This window comes from Drosophila gunungcola (assembly GCF_025200985.1).
Source record: "Drosophila gunungcola strain Sukarami chromosome 2R unlocalized genomic scaffold, Dgunungcola_SK_2 000004F, whole genome shotgun sequence".
Taxonomy (NCBI): Eukaryota; Metazoa; Arthropoda; class Insecta; order Diptera; family Drosophilidae; genus Drosophila; species Drosophila gunungcola.
Genome location: NW_026453167.1, coordinates 4,191,140 through 4,212,761, shown reverse-complemented (window position 1 = coordinate 4,212,761; position 21,622 = coordinate 4,191,140). Strand labels below are relative to the sequence as shown.

Sequence of the window (21,622 nt, the reverse complement as noted above, 5' to 3'; positions counted from 1 at the left end):
GTGTTGAGCTGGCAGTCCTTTCAGATTTTAAGCCCCACTGAGTCCTTGGTCAGAAATAAGTGCATACAACCAATACGTTCATGCCCGCAAAGGAATGTTGACTGAGTTTCCAATTGAGAAGTTCCGAATGGATAGAGTCGGTTTTTGCCGCATCATGACTATTCAAAAGTTCTTATTAGTAGAAAGGCATTGGACCTTATATAATAATTGTAACTTATTTTTTTTAATGCAACCAAAGTTTACTTTTAGTAAATATTTATTGAAAATAAACTAAAGACGGTATTAAAGTATGAAGTATTAATTCAATTCTAAACTCCTATACTTTTATTTCTATAGTAGTAGTCTAAGCTTTGTTTTTAACCAAATACGTTTTATTTTGTTTTTTTCGTGGTATAAATACTCATCTTATTAAGAAATTTTTTATATATTTATTTTTTAAAATGCATGTAACAATAGTTCATTTCCTGACAAATTGTGGTTTTTCTTAAGAGCTAATGAGTTTTTGAATATGAACATGTATCTTATATAATATTCATTGGTTTGCAGCATCTAAGGACTACTTTTTCTTTTTTTTGCCGGCCATTTTGGAGCAATACAATTTACAAAATTGAAACAATGTTAAACTAAGAAACTAAACTTTAAAGGCTTAGTTTATAGATTTCCACATAAATATCCTGTTTTATTGGCATTCAATGTATTCATTATTGGCGCGGCTTAAAATGGATTTATATCTGCCATTGCCATTAGCAGTCCTTATAAAAGTCGAGAACATGTGCCAAAATGGCGGCCGTAAATAATTGCCCACCCACACAGACCCACTCTCGCCGTGTACGTACACGTTTACCGTTATGGCTATAATTGTCAGGTGCCAGCGCCAAGTTCCGGCAATTTCCGGTTGCGCAAAAAAGTAACCCGCAAATGCGGCATATTTTCGACCATAAAATGAGGGAAAACTGAAAGCAAATGATGATGGGGATGCAGTGGGCATCTTATAAATATCAAAAACCGAACACATCATAATACCAAAAACCAAACCGCAACCGAAGTGAACAAGCTTCTTCCATTAAAAGCTTAAACTACTTGGCATGAAAAATGCTGGCCCAGACTTTTTGGACTTTAAAGTGGGCAAACAGAGGAATTTTATCAGAACTGATAGATTTGATACCCTTCAAAAACATTTTATAAACCGCATAGGCTATTCTTACTAGCATTCAATTTATATAAATTACTTGTACTTGATATAAAACAACACTGTTGTCCATTTGGTTCATTTACCAAAGAGCAAACATTCAATTTGATTAGTATTTGATTACTCACCAAATTGTGATGATGTGCTTTTATTAAATTTTTACCAGCATGTTAATTAATGTAAAAACTTGAAACAAAAGCTTTCAAATGATTTAAGGTAAATATTTCATAAAGTTTAGCAAAACATAAAATATTTAAATGGGTGTAAAATAATGAGGTAATTTGCTAAAACTAAGTGATAAAATAAATAGTAATTTTTAAAGTAATAATACTGTAAATGTAAATAAGAGGCAAAAAAAAAACAAAATTTTTTTTTCAGTTAAGCTTTTTAAGCAATCTTATTTAAATAAATGTTTTAGAAATTAAATAAGAAAATAAATACTGTTTTGCCTAACCATTGCCAATCATAGTACCATTTTTAAGGGCAAACCAGCTCGTGGCCGTGATTAAATTAACTTTCGGACCCAAAACACGACGAAATTGAATGAAATCGAAAGGAATTCGTTGAGGGTCGTGGGCTCATCAATTAGCTGGAAGAAAGTTTGTTAAACTCCCTCCTCAGAAGTCTGGAAATTTGGATGGCGTGCCGCACGGGTTCTTCAGATGTTTACAAAGACATTTTGTTTTTTTATCAGGCCAAAAATCTTGGGTAGCAAGTGAAGAAGGTGGAAGTGCAGAAGGTAATTAGGCAGGCCGCTTGTTGCCTGTGTATAACAGATCTTGGGTAAATATAAAGGTCGTACGTGAAGTGTTAGCCAAATCCGTAAAACCAACCAAAAACCCTTCGCACCGCCGGGACATTTACGTGACAAATTGAACGGTTGAGGCTGGGCAGCTGCCAAAGTGCCAGGATGCCAGGATGCGAGGATGGCAGGGCAACTGTCATGCAAATTGAAAATGTCAAATGCAAACAGTGGAACTGGAGCGGGCAGACAGCTCAACTGTCAGACCGCACACACAACACCCATCCAACCATTTATCCAGCTATCTAACCACCCAAAATGGGTGGCACCATCCATTTTAGCCAGCCACCCATAGACGCACAGAAGCAAGTCGTTACGTGTGTTTGTGTGCAGATATAACAATTTCAAGGTCACACACTGGGATTTTTGGGGGGGTCAGGGTGTTGCAGAGTGGATAGTGGCCATGAGACGAATGCGGATGGGTGGGAGTTAACTAACACACGGACATGGACATGTGTGCTGTTCGGCAATTTCAAGTGCAAATATTGTATTTGAAAAAAGAAAAACATTATGCAATTAAAAGGCAATTTTGCCGTCACCCACACACACTGCAGGCGATTACCAAACACCCAGGAATGGAGCAAAAACAGCACATAAAAGTTAATTATATCAAAACGAAGTGGAACTTCCCCAAGGGATCTAAAATTAAGAAATGCACAACATAATAATGTGACAACATTTATAACTTTTCCAATTTACCCTTTTAGGAAAAAGTAAATTAAAAGCTACAAATGTAAAAATATTATTTGCATATTTGTACAATAGAACTAAAGATTGAAAAAAATGACATTTTAAATATAATTTGTGATGAAATTTTAAAGAAAAGTTAGTTATATCAAAAAGAAATGGGAAGTTACATTGGAATCTAAATTAAGAAATAGCACAACCTATAAAATGTGACAACTTTTAACCTATTTAACCTCATTCTCATCAGGAAAAGTAAATATGAAGCTTTTATTTTAAATATTAAAATATTTTTATAATGGAGTAAAATTTAAGATTGAAAAAAAAGGGAATTTTAAATAAAATTCTCATTGGTTTCAGCGCAATAAAAAATTTGACTTCTTAAACATTGTAATCAGAAATGGTTTTTAATTCACAACAACACAAAGACCAAATTTCCAAACTTATCACCTAGTATTACAAGTTCCGTGTAACTCGTTCGTACACATTAGAAACCCTAACTTAATTAATTTAGATAAATACGGATTTTATTTTAATACCAACTAACCTCATTTATCTAAAGCTATAAATTTATAGAAATGGGTCAGTTTTCGGTTGGTAAATTAAAGTCAATTAAGTGGGTCTAACCATGTTTGCTGGACCAACCTTTAAACTGTTGACAGTCTGTTTGTTTAGGGCCATGAACACGTCTTTGGCTTTGCCGCCTCTTTTGCGGGGCGAAAGCAAATATTTGGTTTCAACTGGACGGCGGGCAGTAGAACAAAGGGCGGTCAAGAATTGGAGTGCCATCTGATAGTGACGCATCCTCAGATGGCAGCACTTTCCCCCTAGGACAATGTGTGTGTGTGTGTGTTTGGCAGTTGTTGTAGGAATCCGGACAGCAGATATATAAATTTAATCAAGTGGCCATCGTTTATTTCCCTTTTGATTTCGACAAATTCAATTGACATTCGATTTTATTATCTCCGCTCCCCAAAACCCAATGCCGTTTATTAACTACACGCTTTGTAAATGCATTTCATAAATTTATGATACCAGCAGATGACCATTTCCTCAAGGGACTGTGTAATAAATACGATTCCGCCTGTTTGTCCGTTGTAGTGCCAGTGTTTGTATTGGCAAATATTTCATATATCATCGTTGTTCACATAGCAAGGATATCTCATTTTATATACCTCATTCTGTCGCTTCAAGCGGGAATTTCTGTGGAATTTCTGTTGGCCCGTGAGTACTTTGGCCCAAGACCCATTGAGGTTTCGGTTTCTCAATGTGTTTGTGGGGATAACAGCTTTCTGGCGTCCTGGCCACGGCACATAGATTTTAATTAAGTTCACTTTCCCCCAATTTAATATTTACAGAGATGGTGTTAAGCATGGATACTTTGCTCTAAGTTGGGAGTACTCGCCCCTATGAAAAGTCGCCTTAAAAATTAAAGTTCAATTGGAAAGTGGCGCAAAGTTTTTCCTTTATGCTGGGAAAGTTTGCCGTGGGCAGCATCTTAGCGTTTAAAGAAAAGCCAACGTAACAAACAACATCTTGAGGTTGAAATGAAAAGTGTTTTTCGTAACTTAAGAGAGTCGAAGAGAGAATATTGTGCTCTCTCTGGGGCTGAAAACTTTCGGAGTCAGTCCGAAAATGAAATGAATTTTGCGCCCACAAGTGGTTGCCTATTTTAAAATTAAAGTGTGGGGCTGGATTTCAACAGAAGTGGGAGAACTTTGAGTAAATGCATTCTGCATATTCCAGTACTTAAAATTGAGCCATAGATCTGACAAAGCAAAAACTAAACCAACTCCACTTTGTGGAAGTTTTAATATATTAGGAATTCCGAAGAATTCTTAGCCAATTTAATTGGCATTTCAATAATCAGTTTTAGTTCAAAGGCGAGTATAAGGTAAACCAAAGGGTAATCTCTGTGAACACAAGGATACCCGGTTGACAAAACAACCCACATGAGAACTTTGTCTTGAGGTGAGCACTGAGAAAAAAGTAATTAAAGTTTTTACAAAATTAAAACATTAAAAGCCTATTAGTTGTTTGCCTTTTGTTTTGTAATGTATATAAGATATTTGACTTTTTCATATTCATTGTAATAATTATAAAAATACTACATTTCCAAATCTTCATTGATAATTCCTAAAAAATAGGTCAAATGAACAGGCAACACAAAAGAGTTTTCAAAAGCTTGGTTTTTAAGGCGAAAAATTAAATGAAGTAAAAAGCGAATTATGTTAAAGTTTTAATATATATTTTGAAATATTTCGATAAAATATTTGCTTATGTTGTTTATGATTTTCATGGCACACTAATAGGTCAATAAGTATCCATATTTAAGTTTCGCAACATAATCAGATTATATTTTCAATAAATGTATTTATAATGATATGAAATTTGGGACTCAGAACCATTACTGTATTAAAATATAATTTTAAAATTTTATATGTCGAAATTCGAAAAATTTGTCAACTATTTACTATTATTAAGATGATATTTCTTTTCTCTGTAGTCCATGTTTCCCTACATAGTCACCGTAGACACCGTAGACACCGCCAACGTCTACACGGCAACAACAACAATGGGCAGCTTGACAGACAGAAACGAGAAGCTGTGTGAGTGGGTAATGGGGTGAGGGGGTGGAACGGGTGCGCGGGGTGAATCCGCTTTTGTTTATCTACTTTAAACTAACATCAGGCACTTTTGCTATCTAATCCTGACCAACCCGACAGCTACTTAATGTCATCAGTGTGCCACTCGCTGGCATTTTCAACAAGGACATTTGGAAGTGCACAACGATTCGGGAGGAGAAAGTGGGGTGTGGGTATGGTAGTGGGTATTATGGTGGAAACAGAGGTCGACAATGCTAAACGTTTGCCATCGGGGCTCAGATTCACCGAGTGCAAATTGAATAATCGTTTGCGCTTCGCCGCATCTACAAAAAGGACCTTTTAAAAGTTCCCATTGTCCCTTTGTCCCTGTTGTGTTTGTGTGTGACAAATATCGATCATCAAGGACGCCTGATGGACGACCAAGACGCACAATTGTTTGGGTTTATTCTTATGCTCCGCAAAACTTCTGACCGACTTGTCTGAAGAGTTTTCCTTTGCCATGCAAAAAACTTTTGCCGTCCCTGTTTTGTCAAGTTTGTCATTTGTTGGACATTTATAAGCAAATCCTGATTCGGGTTCGGTGTGGGTGTGGGTTTGGGTTTGGGCTTAGGTTTAGGTGTGGATGTGGGTGTGGAAATGAACCTGCTCTTGGACCGAATGGACTGCGGGTCTCGTTAGCGTACATTGAAAGCGGGTTTGGTTTTGTTACCAAACTCTCGACTAAATGAAATTGAATGCCCATCCCAAGGAGTTCAACTCAACTGTGAGGGCTTTAAAAAGTATTTGCAAGTTCAGAAGTAGCAGCAGAATATTTAATTCTTTTGGGAAGTGCTCAAGCGTTATTGGACTCAACGCGAGGAGGGCAAAAGTTATGGATTAACAACGTTAAATGGTTATTTGTCGTTTAAAAAGTATTCTTGTTTGTTTTTATTTCTGTTTTTGGGTGGTTGTTAAACATTAAGAGGTTTAATTAAGAAATTGGAGTATTTAAAACTTTTTTTTCTTAAAGAACATTTTCATAATGAACCAAATGATTGAACTAAAAATTAAATACTTTCAAAAGTAGCATAAACATTATATTGTTTCTTTCGCTTTTTTGATAGTTTAATTTAATAATTAAAGTCTTTAACAATTTTTTTTTAAGTTTAAAAAAAAAATTAAAAATTAATGAATGATTACTTCAACTTAAATTGAAATACGATAAACTAAAGTAATTTTTCCTATCTCGATTAAGGTATAGATAATTAACCTTTTGAAAATAAAACATTTGTTTATACATAAACATATTTTATAAAATTTGGTTATATTAAGAAAATATTTTTTTGATATTTAACTACTTTTTTGAAAGATTTATTTGTGTTTTCCAAACGAATATGCTTATTCTAGACTAGTTGGAATCTATAATATACTGAAGCACTAAGATGGTTAATTGTGCAGGCCACTCTTCTTTTTATTTGCAACCCGGATGAGTTGCACAACATTTACTCGCGCTTAAAACTTTGATCCCCAGCTTGGACGCAGAGCACTTTTCACTTAGTCGAAACTTTGGCCAACAATAAACCAAACACCAGAGTCGATGTGTGCGCTGTGCTCTTCGAATTTGTCTTAGATCAATTCCCAAAGGTTCCAGGATTCTTGGGCGAAAGTTGGCCAAGGCAAAGGCAAAGGCAAAGTCTAAGGCAAACAGCGAGGACTTAACTTTCGCCGGATGCCATTGAGACTTGGAGACTTCGGAGCCTTGGGCGCTGGCCTTTTCCGCTCAGCTCAAGTTGAAGGCACCTGTGCACCATTGCCTTTGCCATTGCCATTGCCATTGAGCTACAAAGACAGCAATAGCAAATATGTGCATAGCATTTAACGAGTGGCCATCGCTTCTGGTCGGACATTCGGGTGCACGTGTGGATAAAATTCAATTTCGAGCCATTGACAAACAAACGTGATGAATTCGGGGACTGAGGATATACCATGGAATTAATGTGAGCCCGTCGAAGGTCGCCCCTTCGACGCTTGAACCATTCATTGAGGACTTCAATGCTTTTGTGAATTTTATGTGGTCATAAATCGCCGGCATGGCATAGAGTCTCTCTATCTCAATCCTTTGCTCGTCCTGTAAGCTGGCGTGTATTTATGGCCAAAAGATACATAGATACTCTGCTCGATGTTCACACACATACTCCAATACACTCCACTTTAATCCACTCCACTCCACTCCACTCCACATAAAACAATGAAACAGTGTCGACGATTGTTTTCCAATTTGTGTAATTTGTTGTTTATTTTGTTTATAACTACATCAATAAATTATGTATCGTATCGTATAATTCATAATCATACTCTTTGAAAGCGTGAGAACATACTGGAATTGCAATTCGGCAGCTGGGTTCCTGATTCTGATTCTGCTTCTGATTCTTATTCTGGTTCTAATTCATTTCAAAGTGGTCATCTGTGGGGGGACTCTCCTCCACTTTTGATGCCAAAAGTCTAGTGTAGTAGCTTCGTTCGGAAGTCTGGGCGTTTTTCAAAGAGTATATGCGGTAAGTATTTTCGAAACATCGGCCAGCCGAAGATTGTTGAATTTGCATTTATGTTATGATTAACTTGATGACAACATCGAAGATCGACTGTGTGTGGGCTACTCTACAAAGAACCGTCTCTCATTCTTCAATTCTCCTCCAACTTGGACACATTTAGTTTAAATTTAGATTGATATCTGCTTGCTAGCTGGCCAGGCTGTCTAGGCTGTCTAGTTGCAGTAATGTCTGCTCCAGTTACAATAATATTCATACCTAATTCTTTAATTTCTTAGTTCGCGCAGCGTAAATCGTGTTTGTAATAGCTTTCTCAGATTGGCTGGGGGGATTTGTTTAGTATCTGTTTGTGAATTAGTTTGGTTTGGTTTGGATGCGTGTGTGTGTTTGAGGTTGTGGTTTTCTGGTGCGTAGTGTGTGGTGTGGTGTGTTGTGGTGCGAAGAACCGAATTAATAAGGCCACTTATCCATATATATGCAGTGTGTACGTACTCGTAAATAGTCAATAGTCAGTTATGCACACATCCCCTGCCATTCCAATCCGATTGCCAAGGACACTGGGCCCTACACTTTCTACATGTCTGATAATCCCTCGCCTTAGCTCCTTCCATTATCCATTGAAAATATCGCCTTTAACTTCTAGCCTTAACTAAAGTGGCCTCTAGGTATTTATATGCTTGTGTTGAGAGTGGGTGAGAAAAATTCCATAAATTTTGTGTGGCTCTAGTTAGTGATAAGTGTGCCAAATTTGTTGTGTGTTTGTGTGTCTAGAATATTTTATCTATCCAATAAAGCTGCAATTATTTTGCGCTTGCGCTAGTATTTAATGTTGAACAATACTTTTGTTAGTGGCGGCTACTTTTAATTAGAATTATATGCTTATTAGTTCCGATTCGGGGTTAAGGATTCGTTTCACTTGTGGTTGTTGCTGGTAGTGCATTCGCTTTTCTATTTCAGGTTACGCTTTAATGCCTACTAATGCCATTTCAAATTGTTCATGTCGATCACTAAGCCGAGGATAAACTAATTAACTACGTTCTCATTATTGTTATGTTCAGCTCAAGTTTCTGCATCCATGTACATTTACATATGCTAATAAAAATCCATCTGCGGTTCCTCATCTCAGCCCATCGTAATATCGTAATATCGCAACGTGACAATTGAGCGAGTGAGCCACCGATCGATGGATCGACTCCAGTTCATTTAACTATGTGTACGCTATATAAATGTATATTTGCCGATTCGCCTCTTGGCTAAATGTACAGTAACAGATATGGGCCTATATTATAGGTTTGTATGCGGCATTCGCTCTCGCTAAACTCTCGCTCGCCTTCGGATGCGTCGCTTCGATTAAACTGATCAATGGATCAATGGGATCGAGCTCTATCGACCCTATGTACAGGATTCGTGGGGACGTGTTCGTAATAGGCGGTAATACATTTTATAATTTCATATGTAGCAACAAAAATAGTCTAATTGTCGATGTAAAACACAGGAAATAAATTAAGCGCTGGCGCTGGCTGCTGTATAACTTAGTCGAATGGTTATTCATTAACATTAAACGTAACTCGAGTTAGCTGGAGCAAGCACGGAGATTAGCGACTGCTGGTTGCTTGGCTGGCGGCTTGCTGGCTTTCTGGCTTTCTGGCTTGCTGGCTTTCTGGCTCTCTGGCTCATGCTTTAGTGGTTGCTGAAGTAAAAGTTGTTGTTGCGTATGTTGCCACGGGTTCGCCAGCGGATGCAGCTGAGGAGGGCCACGCGGGCTGCGCGCAGCAGGATCTGACCGTAGGCACAGCAGGCGCAGATGCGCCTCACCCGCTCGGCCAAATTGCGGCGACGACAGCGACGGGCGGGACGATGCCAGCGGGGCAAGTCCTGCCGGCGACGCCGTCACTTGCGGCGTTGGAAGACGCGCCGCAGTGCCTTGCGCCAGAAGAAGCGCTGCGACTTGCTCTTTGTGTGCAGCTGCGGCTCCTCCAACTGGGCGGCAAGCCCCACGTCAAAGTCCTCCACCAGGTCCACGTCTTCTGCTCCAACGGCAATGCGACGACGTGTGGGCGTGGCTGGCGCTGTGCGGGCCGTGCTGGTGGCCATTGAAACATGTGGCTGTGGAGTGGATGGCGCCGAGGCTGTGGTCACAAAGGGTGCCACTAGATAAGGACGGGCCTTCAGTGCCGCCATTGCTGCCGCCGAGGTGGAAGCAATTGATGAGATGGAGGCCAATGTGGCAACCGATGCCGAAGATTCCACATAACCACCGCTAACTCCTCCGCCGCCTTCTGTCGTTCCCGTCGCCGCCGCCGGCAATCCTGCTCCTGCTCCCACTACCGCTGCCGCTACCACTACCGCTCCATCTGCCGTTGCTGGCTGGGTGGCACGCAGCCAACAACCAGGTTGCATCGTATCTTATCTAAGCCACGGGTGCTGCAGACACTCCGCGGCGGTGGCTCGCTTGGCCGGATCGAACTCCAGCATGGGCTTGAGGAACGAGGCGAAGGACTCCGCCTCGCTGTGCGACCACTCGTACTTCTCCAGCAGGACATCCATCAGGCCCCAGGGCTTCAGGCCGGTGATGTTGCGCAGTTCGCCGCCCCGGTTGAACGACTGCTGGGCATAGGTGCCGCGGAACACAATGTTGCGCGGTATGGGACCCAGCAGCTCAATGATGTGCGCCAAATGGTCCTCGTCGCGGGAGTAGGTGTCGCCGGAGTGTGGCTCAAACAGATAGTCGCCGGTGGCCAGTTCGAACACCATGCAGGCAGTGCTCCAGATGTCCGCCGAGGTATCGTAGCCGGAGCCGAGAATCACCTCCAGCGAGCGATACTGACGCGTCTGGATGTCCTCGGTGAAATGGCGATCCACCCAGCAGGCATTGCCCAGATCGGCGATCTTCACATAGACGCTGCACTCCTCCAGCGCCGGATCCCGTCTGGCCCTGCTGTGTTTGGCCTGCGGTGGCGGAGGAGGCGGTGGCAGCATGGGCTCAGAATACGGCCCATTTGTGGCCGACGACGAGTTCTCCACGGAGCCGCTTGAGATTTTCGAATTGCTATTCGAGTTGGGCTTAGAGCTGGAGTTGTTGTTGTTCGTCAGCTGCTGATTCGATGACTGCTGCTGCTGTTGCTGCTGCTGCTGCTTTTCCAGTTGCTTCTCCTGCTTCGGTCGCAATGGCATCTTTTTGCCATTTGATTGTCCTTTTAGAGTGCCGCTCGAGTTGCTGTTGGTGTTGGAGTTGCTGTTGCTAATGCTACTACTGCCATTGATCTGGTGGCTCTTGAGGGCGCTGCTGCTGTCGCCGCTGCTCGTCGAGTTCTCCAGCTGTGGCGCCTGCTGAGCTTGCGGCTGGTTGGATTTGTCTAAAAAAAGAATAGTTAAATAGGCATTAAAAACCAAAGTCTTTGAAAAAAGGCTATAAAAGTAATAAAAAAAAGCCTTAAAGAGACAAAACAAGAATTTGGTACAACAAAAAATATATTATTGCATTAAAACCATTTCCAAAACTTTAAAATTATTATTTTTTAATAAGTCAAAGCCACTTTCGCAAAACATTGACCACAGATTATCTTGCGATTGTGAAATTGCCATCTTTTTCTTAACAACAAATAGTTTAATAGACATTAAAAAGCAAAGTCGCATTTGAAGTTTAAAAACTTATAAGCTTTTTGTAAAAAAAAAAAGGTCTCAGCATAAAACAAAGTGAAAATTCTTAAGTATTTAATTGTTGTCATTTTCTACACAAAAAAACAAATTTGGTGCTATTATAGCATCAAGATTTCATATTCTAAGTCTGACTGGTTATGGAATTGGGATCAAAACCACATCCGCAAGACTTTGATTTGACTCCATAGTTTTCAAAAATGTTTTGTGGTTGTGGAATGTAATCCCATTCAGCAACCGCAAGACTTATTAAAAATTATATGGACAAAGTCTTGGAGGAAGACGTTTTTTATACAATAATGGCACTAAAATTGTTATTTGTTCTCAAAAATGTACACAAACATACCTTATAATAACTAAATGCAAATATAACATTTTATTTATTTTAAGCTAATCAATAAATTCAATTTTTTGTCAAAATTCTAGATGCTTGCTAACTAGTTAGTTTCAAGTTCTAAACCTTAAGTTAGCTTTATACAAAATAAAGAAAATAAATGTTTTTTGGACCTATTAAAGTGACTTACTCTTATTCTTCTTTTTCTTCTTCTTTTTGGCTTTGTCAGCGCCCTCAGCTTGTTGTTCCGACTGCTGTGCCTGCTCCTTTCGCTCCGGACGCTCCTTGCGCTCGTGCCTCTCCTTCCGCACTGGCTGCGCAGCAGCCACTTCCTCGTCCTCGTCGCCATCATTGTCCTCCGGCTCCTGCTTCACCTCCACGTCCTCATCGCCATCGGAGATGCCAGCATCGCCGTTCTGCACCTCATTGTGATTGACACCGAAGTCCGTCTGATCCTCGCCAGCATCCTGGCCTTCGACTGGCTGACCGCCCGCCTGCTCCAGGTAGTCACGCTGCTTTTTGAACAGCTCCATGCGCTTCTTGGCCTTCTTTTTGAGCTTCTTCTTGCGGTTCTTGCTCATTTTGCCGGTGATGGGCGGCTCGCGATACTCCTTGGGCGCCCGGCTGACCAGCGAGGGATACATCTTGGAGTTCATGCAGTACAACTGGGTGGCTTCGGTGGCCAGCGAGCGGACATGCGGCTCGTCCACGCACAGCAGCACGTTCTCGGGCTTGATGTCCGTGTGGATGATCTTGCAGCAGGTGTGCAGATAGTCCAGACCCTCCAGCACCTGGCGGGTGATGGTCTTCACGTTGCCCAGCGGTATGCCTCGATAGTTGGACTTGCGAATGAGCTTCAGCAGATTGTCGCCGAGCACCTCGAACACCATGCAGATGTGGGTGCCATTGACGCCGGTGATCTTGAAGTCGTCCAGCATCTGAACGGTCTTCTGCCGGCGTGGATTCGATGGATCCGTCTCGCGCACCGTCCTAAGAATCTTGATCTCGTCCTTGGCCGTCTCGGCAAAGTGCGGCGCCGACTTGACGATCTTTATGGCCACATAGCTCATCTCCTGCAGATCCCAGCACAGCCAGACGGTCGAGAAGTGACCCCAGCCCAATTTTCGGATGACATGGTAGCGACCTGCAGAACAAAAATGACATTAATCTCGTGCTCTTCTCGTCAAGGGGCAAAGTTCAGGGGATTGGGGCAGGTACAGGGCAGCACGGCACCACTTAGGAAGATGAAATCACAAATGTTCGCCTCGGTCGGCAATAAATCCATTTTAATCGCATCACTGTCACATCACAACTGACCCAGCGACTAGCCGACCGCAGGGTTACTACTACTACTGCTGCTACTACCCGTTTAAATTCAATTAAATTCCGGCAGTGAATGCAGTCGAGTGCGTTCTTTTCGCGGTGGCTACTTGAGATGGACAGCCTGAGGGGCTTGTAAGAAACCGAAAACTGGTTTCATGCTTCAGCTCTCATAACAATGTTATAACCTTTGCCAAATTTCGGTTGGGAAAGCCATAGTTAACAGGGGTTGTTTTTATAAGAGTTAAGACTTAAAGCATTTCCAAAATAGGTCAAATTTGTCACTTGACACGTTTTTTGCTGATGCTCAATGTAGACTGTAAGAATATAAAATAAATAAACTCAGATCAAGTTATTTTACCGAAACAGAGCAACAAAGTAATAGTAATTTGATGAAATCTTAATAAATAATACTTTGATTAACACCTAACAGAGTATATAACATATTTATAACTCTCAAAATATTTCTCCCTCTTCATTATAATAACCTAAACCTAGTGAAATTCTATTAATAATTCTTCCTTGCTGCAAATCCGCTTGGATTAATAAAACAGAACAAGTGAGGGGGGCAGAAAACTTGGTCGATTCGATTCATAATAATATGCAGCACTATGAAGTGATTTTGTGGAGCTTTGTTGGTCGTTATCAGGCTCTCATTGGGTTATCACTGTCAAGCGATAGCTTGGATTTTCTTTCTGCAAAAGCTGCAGAGCCAGCAAATGGATTTGGAAAGCGGCAAGCTGGCAACTGGCAGCTGGCATTATAAAATGGGTGGGGAAAACAAGCAAAGGGGTGGAGTTCCGGGCGACAATGCTCGGAGGTGACAGCAGCTCGCCCCCAAACGCTTTGCTGTTGCTATTGTTGTCGTTGCCACAACACGAGGAGAAGGCGCCTCCACTCCTCCTACTCCTTGCTCCCCGAAAAAACAACCCTTGCCCAAAAGGGGGAGAACCACCCGCTGTGCGTTCGATTTATCTGTGCTGTGCGCCTTTGGCAACCTGTTGTTGTTGTTGTTGCTACTGCTACTGCTACTGCTGCTGCTGCTGCTGGTTTTTTTTTATTTTTTTGGGTCGGTAAATGCCAATATGTGGAGGGGTGCTAACAGGTGCCTTACCCTGAAACAGGTCACCGATATTGACGGGGTGGTAGCCACCCTTGCAGTAGTCTTCCTTGAGCTCCTGCTCCTCGTTCTCGCTATTCAGCTCGGATTCGTAGGACTCATTGGAGCTGCTTCGCGGTGGCTGCTGCTGCTGCTGCTGCAGATGCTCCTTTTTCGAGTTGCTCTTGGACTTCGGTGGCTGCGCCTGTGGTGGCTGATATTGGTCGGGAGTGCCGCCGGATCCTCCGCTGGACGTGGAAACTGTGGCCGTGGCGTTTACCTTGCTAAAGGCAGCCGAAATTGGCACATCCGCATGGCTATTATTAGCATTATCCGGTGCCTGCAAGTTCTCGCTGCTCTGATTCGGTTGGGAACTGGGATTCTGGCTGGGATTGGGCTGCTGATCCTGGGGGCCACCAGTGCCGTTCTGCTTGCCCCGCTTCTTGTTGTTCTTATGACGCTTCTTCTTCGCCTGAATGGCCAAAACGCGTCGGTTGACGTCAGCCTTGTTCATTTCGCTGCTGCTGGTCGCTTCTATTTTACTGCTATACCCTTTATTTCCGGCCAGGTGTAACAGCTGTTCTGCATGGCGAAGCAGGAGGAGCAGAAGAGAGAAAAGAGGTGTTTAGGGGAAGGCTGATAAAAATGGAAATAATAGGGGATTAGAGAACAGAAACGACAAGAGAAACACACAGCAACGTGCACAAATCTCAAAAAGGCAATGTTCGAGGTTCACGCTGTTTTTCTTGCTTTTGTTGTTGCCTCTGCCCTGTTTTTTCTGTTGTTAGGTTCACGGCCCTCTCGTTTCAACGCAAAACACAGTTAAAACGTAGCTGCAAAATCAGCTAAAACATCAGCTAATTGTCTACTTGCCTCGGGCTCCCACTTGTTTCCAATTAACACGGCTGCTGCTTCGATTTCTGCACAAAATTAGCACAAAAAATCTTCGCTAAACGCCAAATCCCAAAACTCGATTCCAGTGTGACCGCACCGCAAATCTCACAAAATACCATCGGCCCTGGAAAAATCTGCAAGAAACTGGGAATCAGTAATGCCAAATGAAACGCCTAATTTGAAACATATGAACTTTAAAGAATTGGACAACTACGGAATTAAATTTGGTCCCAGTTGGTTTTCTTCTTCTAACTGCTAAAATGTAGGTAAAATGTTTTTAAAAATTACTTTGTGAATACACAAATAATTATTGTCTCTAAAAATTTACATTGCTTTATTAAGGTTATGGGAAGCAAACGTTTTACCGTAGTATATTTATTTATAACACCTAATTAAAATTAATATCTACATTAAAATTATATTACATTCCGTACCAAATCACTAAAGTCAGTTAAATAAATGACTTTTAATTGGTGTGTGTAATAAATTTAAAAAAAAAGTTAACAATAGCTAAAACAACAAAAAATTGGCTAAAAGCGGAAGCACTGATAGCAAGGTCTACCTTTTAGCGCAGACTCAAACCAAAAAAAAAACAAACACCAATAACAACGTAACGTAAGCTCGCTACGTTATGCGATTCAGCTAGCTCGCTTGCACGGTGCAGCCCCATAATGCCGCCTCGCTTGCACCCACTAGTACTTAATTCGCTTGGCATTTTTGCGCAGCGTTCGCTTTGCCAATGGCTCTCAAAAATGCAGTTTCCCCCGACTTACTTGGCTTCGCAAGTGGCCGCGGATTAGGCCAATAGCATCTCGATTCGCCGGCGTCGATCAGCTGCCGCAAATGCAGCTGAAACGAGCAAAAAACACGCGCACAACGAAAAATCCGCAAGTGGAAAAAACTGCTACGGAAAAAGCAACTCTGCACGCGATCAGTGTTGCAAGGCGACGGGCGTGACCAGCTGATTGGCCAGTGCTGTTAGACGATCGACCATTCGGTGACCTACAACACTAGAGGCGTTTTGGCGCAATTTTAGTTTTTGGAGGGAAACTGCATCTAGTGAAAAATCGTGTGGCCACTTGTAATTTGAGCAGTGCGCTGGCACGACGTGGTGACCGATAAAAGAATTAACAAGACTAGTGAATAGTGATTAAAAGCCAGACGTGCCCATTTGCCAACCGAGCCCAAGTGCTGATAGACCATTTAGCCAGCTGCACTTTTAATTAGGAATAAAAAAAAAACACACAAAAGCAATGGCACAGCCATCGGTAGCTGCATTTTTCACCAATCGCAAACGCGCCGCCTTGGACGATGCCACTGCCATCAAGAACAGGGTAAGCAATCCGCCCCAGCAACGTGGACAGATACAAAAGTATCTTTTGCGAGTGCAGCTAGCTAAGATTGGCTTTTATTTTGCAGCGTTTGGCGGAACCCGCTGAAAATGCCACTCCTTCACAATTGCCCACAACTGGCGATGGCGACCAGGATGCGGATTTGGACAACCTGAAGGCGGTGGCCAGCGGCGTTCGCACCAGATCCGGACGCACTGCTGCCCGTCTGATTGTCACCGCCAGCCAGGAGAGCAAAACCAAGAAGACACCAGCTGCCGCCAAGTTGGATGGCCACGTAAAGCAGCCGAAGCTGGTGCAGTTCATCAAGAAGGGCACCCTGTCGCCCCGGAAACAGGCCCAGTCCAGCAAGCTGGACGAGGAGGAGCTGCAGCTGCCGTCGTCGGCCAACAGTGAGCTGACGCCCAAGCTGACCATCACCAACAGCAGCCAGCAGAATGCGGACAATGTGCAGCGCGGCCTGCGCACGCCCACCAAGCAGATCCTCAAGGACGCCTCGCCCATCAAGGCCAGCAGCGGGGTGGATCTGCGCCGCCAGCTCACATTCGACGAGGTGAAGACCAAGGTCTCGCGCAGCGCCAAGCTGCAGGAGCTCAAGGCGGTGCTGGCCAGGAAGGCGGCCCTCGAGCAGAAGCGCAAGGAGCAGGAGGAGCGCAATCGGAAGCTCCGAGAGGCTGGCCCCTCCCCCTCCAAGGCGAAGATGAGCGTGCAGCTCAAGGAGTTCGACACCATCGAACTGGAGGTGCTGACAAGGTGAGCTAAAGACTTATGTAATAATTAGTATAGTGTATAAATTAATAAGTTGGTTAAGTAGGGACTATATCCTATATTCCGACCTATATCCTGTGTATTCCTGTAATTCTCTCTTTTGTGTTCTTCAATCATACTACTTTGTATCATAATTATATTTGCCTATCTTACATAAAATGTAGCTATGAAGTAACCCTTTCATATGCTTCTTTATATACTGTAAAATATTTTATATACTGAATTTTACTTTTGAAATCTTATAACTTCAATTCATTCAAATTCATTTCCTCCCTTAAAATATATAAACATTTTTTGCATTCTGATTTATATCCTTATATTCTTTTATGATCGTAAGATTTACCTATGTATCTTACATAAAGGTATTCCTTCCATATGCAATATTATATCCTGTATAATATTTTATATCCTGGCTTTGTCTTTGGAATCCTATAATTTCTATATAAAATATAAGTATTTGTTGCATTCTGCTTTGTATCCTGTAGAATACTTGTAATCAACCTTTTTTTATCCTTTGGCCTACGGAATGATGCTTGAAATTAAATTTTCTGATTGATATTTCAATGAAATAGGAAACCATTCATTATTCGTTTTGAATCTTAACAATCTTTATAAGTAATTGCATGAATATATGATATAGATACATCATTAATAGATACAACATTAATTTGATAAAAGATATTGCAATAGTTTCTATTTTAATAAACTGATATATTCCTGATTATGGATTAGATATGTGTGATGTCCTGCACATCCTACATAGCATTCTGTCCCACAATATTTAAATCGAGAATCAAGTTAGCTCCAACACAATGCGCAAGATTTGTGCCTGCCACAACAATTTCAACTTGGCTGGCTGGTTGGTGGCCTAGAATCGGCATAAACAAACCACGGCGTATGGAGTGTGGACTGTGAAAAAAACCGGGTAACATCATTTAGCGAAAGGCCAGCAGTTGCTGCCGTGCCGTGCAGTTCTGCTGCAATCGAGGTCGCTCTCCGGGTCTCCGGGTTATTCAAGCGCTCGCTCGTCGGCTGTTGCTGAAGTTGCACATTTTCCGCCCAAGTCAGACTCTAGCAGTGGTAGTCACCGATGGCTTGGCTTGGCTTTGGCCATATAGTCGTTTTTCCACGAGCCATTGCTGCTGATTCGTGACGTCTGCACAACATGCATAAATACTTAGCTATCTGGCTTGGCTGACTGACCCTCCCCATGCTACACTATGTAGTGTGTGTGTGTGTGTGTATCGCTATGTGGTATAGCTATATGTTTACCCTTCGCAGACGTTACAATCTTGCCTGACCTTCCCTTCCCTTCCCTTTAAAAATACTTATTTTCCGCCCGCATTCGGGGGTTGCTTTCTCTCCATCGGAACAAAATAAGGATCTTAACTGCTGTACTGCATGGGAATGCGAGTCACCATCGGGATGTGTGTGTGTATATTGTGTGTTTTGGGTCTGTTGCTCAGGTAGCAACCTTTTTTCGTAACGGTTTTCTTCAAGGAAGTTTTCGAGGACCCCGAATAGGAACTATTTTCGAATAGGAAAAGGCAAGGGAAATCCCTTTCCCAATGACAAACCACTTTGGTGCTTCAGGAATTTAAATATGTTTGTTTGGATTTTTCATAACAAAAGATCTTTGAAATGATGCAATTTATTATTTTAAACAAATTTACAAAAGACAAAATCTGTATCACACTTGCAATTTTTCATTTAGGTAAAATAGCATTTTTGTATGCTTGTTAATTGGCTTAAACTAACAAACTAGTTTGTAAAATAACTGAAATCCTAATAATACCCTTTTTGAATTTTAAATTGATACAAATGCTATTATCATACTCGATCGTTTATCAAGCTAGTTTTCGAAAAAACCATAAAAAAAAACTAATAATGAGCATAATAAATTAAATACTTTTACATGAAATTATTGAATTTTAAATTGAGACCTTTTAAATTATATTTGTAATTTTCATATAAAAAATATATATTGTTTGTTAAATGATTTAAAACAAAACAGGATTTTTTATTTTATACTTTTCTGATTTCTTATTATCTGAAAATAAAAACTCTTAAGAAAATGTTAATTTACTAAATATATATTTTTATCATAATATAAACTTTAAGCACTATTTATCAATAAATTTACTTTCTAAGGGCTTAGGTAAATTTCTTTAAGGCTCTAATACTTTTTTAACACAACTTACTAACTAATAATTATTATTAATATAAATAACACATTTTAAGACATCTCCCTTAAAGCAGAATATGTAGTATTATATTTTAAACCAAGTTTTATAGTTGAATGTACTAATTTACTGATTATACTCCCTGTTTCTCCATTCTAGCCCCCTGAAGACCTTCAAGACACCCACTAAACTACCGCCTCCCACGCCGGACAAACATGAGCTCATGTCGCCGCGCCACACGGACGTGTCCAAGCGTCTGCTCTTCAGCCCGGCCAAGAACGGATCACCCGTCAAGTTGGTGGAGGTGCCGGCCTACAAGCGCTACGCCAGTCTGGTGGAGGGATCGCGGGCCGGACAACTGCCGCTGCCGTACAAGTACCGCCACTTGCTGGACGTGTTCAAGGGACTCGACTCGGTGGTGGCCATGTTCCACAACCGCAAGGAAACGATCAGCTTCAAGAAGCTGAAGCCGGCGGTGCAGCGCATGCTGCGCAAGAACTTCACGGAGACCCACTTGGCCCAGATCAGGCACGTCTATCCGGAGGCCTTCATCTTCAGCCAGGTGAAGACGCGCAACTTTGGATCCGTGTCCAAGGCGGACTACTTCCAGCTGATCATCAGTCCCAATGTGGAGCCGCTGGCCGAGCAGCAGCCAGTCGGAGAAGCCACAGCGCTTCGGCAAGATCGACGAGGACGATGTGCTCGCGTCGGCTCAGTCGACGTCCATGAATCCACACGTCATGACGGCGCGCATGCAGCGTTTCCAGAGCCTGCTCCTCGAGCGGGTGATGCGGGCGCACGACCAGTTCCTGCGTTCCCAGGATCCACCGATCATCATTGACAAGGCGCTGACCCGCTGGCATCCGCAGTTCGATCTGGAGAGCTGCCCGGAGGTGGAACTGGCCGCGCTGCCCCAGCCCCCCAATGTGGAGAAGTACTCCTCGGCCAGGGACATCCTGTCCACGGCTAGGAATCTGTTCAACTGCGCCACGCCCATGGAGAGGGCCATGGATCGCTATGAGGCCAAGTTGGAGGCGGACAAGCAAGCAGCAGCCGAAGGCAATAAGAAGGCAGAGGAACAGCCGCCAGGAGTGGGCACTCAGACCAATAAGGATGTGCCTGGACCATCAGGAGCTGCGGAAAAGCCAGCTGCAACCGATCAAACAGCCACTGCCAAGCCAACGGTCAAAGAGTGCTCCGCCCCAGATGCAGGCTCCAATTTGCTGAAGGGACTGCCCAAGTCGCTGATCGAGAAGATCCGGGCCAAGCAGGCGGCCAAGGCCTTGGAGGCGATGACGCGGCGACCCTCGCAGGATCAGGAGGCCACCAAGTACTCCCGCTTGCCGGAACTGGCCCGGCACCTGCGCAATGTCTTCGTCACCGAGCGGAAGGGTGTGCTCACCCTGGAAGTGGTCATCAAGAAGATCCAGAACAGCTTCCGGGCCAATCTCACGCCGCAGGAGATCGAGGCGCACCTCAAGCTGCTGGCCAAGGAGCTGCCCAGCTGGGCATCCTTCCACGAGGTGCGCAAGACCATGTACCTCAAGGTGGCCAAGGACCTGGACATGAACAAGATCATCGAGAAGCTGGAGAGCGTGGCGAACGCGAAGAGCAACTGAACCGGATACACGGAGGAAACGCAACCAGGACGCGGGACCCCGTCGAGCAATGACCCTGTGGCTTCATCCAGCTATATCTTTAAGTACCTTGCTTAACTAGCTAGCCCAATACTTGATAATGCAACCAGATTAGGCTAAGCTTCCAAACCATTCTGACATCTGATACATCGAACATCCACAAGCACCTTGACAACCCAGGATCGGATTCATCACATTCATTACCCAAGCAATCATTATAACTAATTCTATTTGGACCAAGCGTTTATACATTTATATTTGGTAGTTTTAAGATCATTTTTCATGTTGTACCACGTTGAATAAATAAATATTTTTGCTGGAAAATTATATCTATTTTTAAATTACTTTTTGTTTTGGGAAGTGAAATACGATAAAACTGTTTATTTATGTTTAACATATTCATTGATTTGTTCATTTCAATGGTTTTTTTTATGATTTTATTGGATTTCTTACTCTTGATACATGTTTTTCACTCATTCGGTAAATATTATAATTTTTTTTAAATATTCTCACTTCTGGTTAATTTATTAGTACTTACTAAAGCGCCCTCTATTGGTAGGCGACAGAAGTTT

At 42.4% G+C, this 21,622-nt stretch overlaps 2 protein-coding genes across 2 annotated transcripts; one reads left to right on the top strand and one right to left on the bottom strand.

The window, feature by feature from the left end:
- Nucleotides 1-7,526: 7,526 nt before the first annotated feature.
- LOC128254157 (SRSF protein kinase 3) lies at nt 7,527-16,026 on the bottom strand. Its single transcript, XM_052983016.1, has 5 exons — nt 15,887-16,026; nt 15,093-15,247; nt 14,235-14,801; nt 11,991-12,944; nt 7,527-11,165 (listed from the first exon to the last, which is right to left on the bottom strand). Exons 3-5 carry the CDS (start codon nt 14,731-14,733, stop codon nt 10,216-10,218), a joined length of 2,403 nt encoding a protein of 800 aa, XP_052838976.1. The 5' UTR covers nt 14,734-14,801; nt 15,093-15,247; nt 15,887-16,026; the 3' UTR covers nt 7,527-10,215.
- Nucleotides 15,994-21,379, top strand: LOC128254158 (DNA replication factor Cdt1). The gene is given in 4 exon segments (XM_052983017.1): nt 15,994-16,447; nt 16,533-17,215; nt 19,573-20,065; nt 20,067-21,379. Coding segments are annotated over 4 exon segments (2,223 nt in total). The 5' UTR covers nt 15,994-16,366; the 3' UTR covers nt 21,033-21,379.
- Nucleotides 21,380-21,622: the final 243 nt, after the last annotated feature.

Excerpts from the sequence above, each read along its gene's own strand:
- LOC128254157 (XM_052983016.1), bottom strand. The coding sequence starts at position 14,733 with ATGAACAAGGCTGACGTCAACCGACGCGTTTTGGCCATTCAGGCGAAG. Across the intron at positions 12,945-14,234 it reads TATCGGTGACCTGTTTCAGG|GTCGCTACCATGTCATCCGA; the intron begins GTAAGGCACCTG and ends TTTGTTCTGCAG. Across the intron at positions 11,166-11,990 it reads GAAGAAAAAGAAGAATAAGA|ACAAATCCAACCAGCCGCAA; the intron begins GTAAGTCACTTT and ends TTCTTTTTTTAG.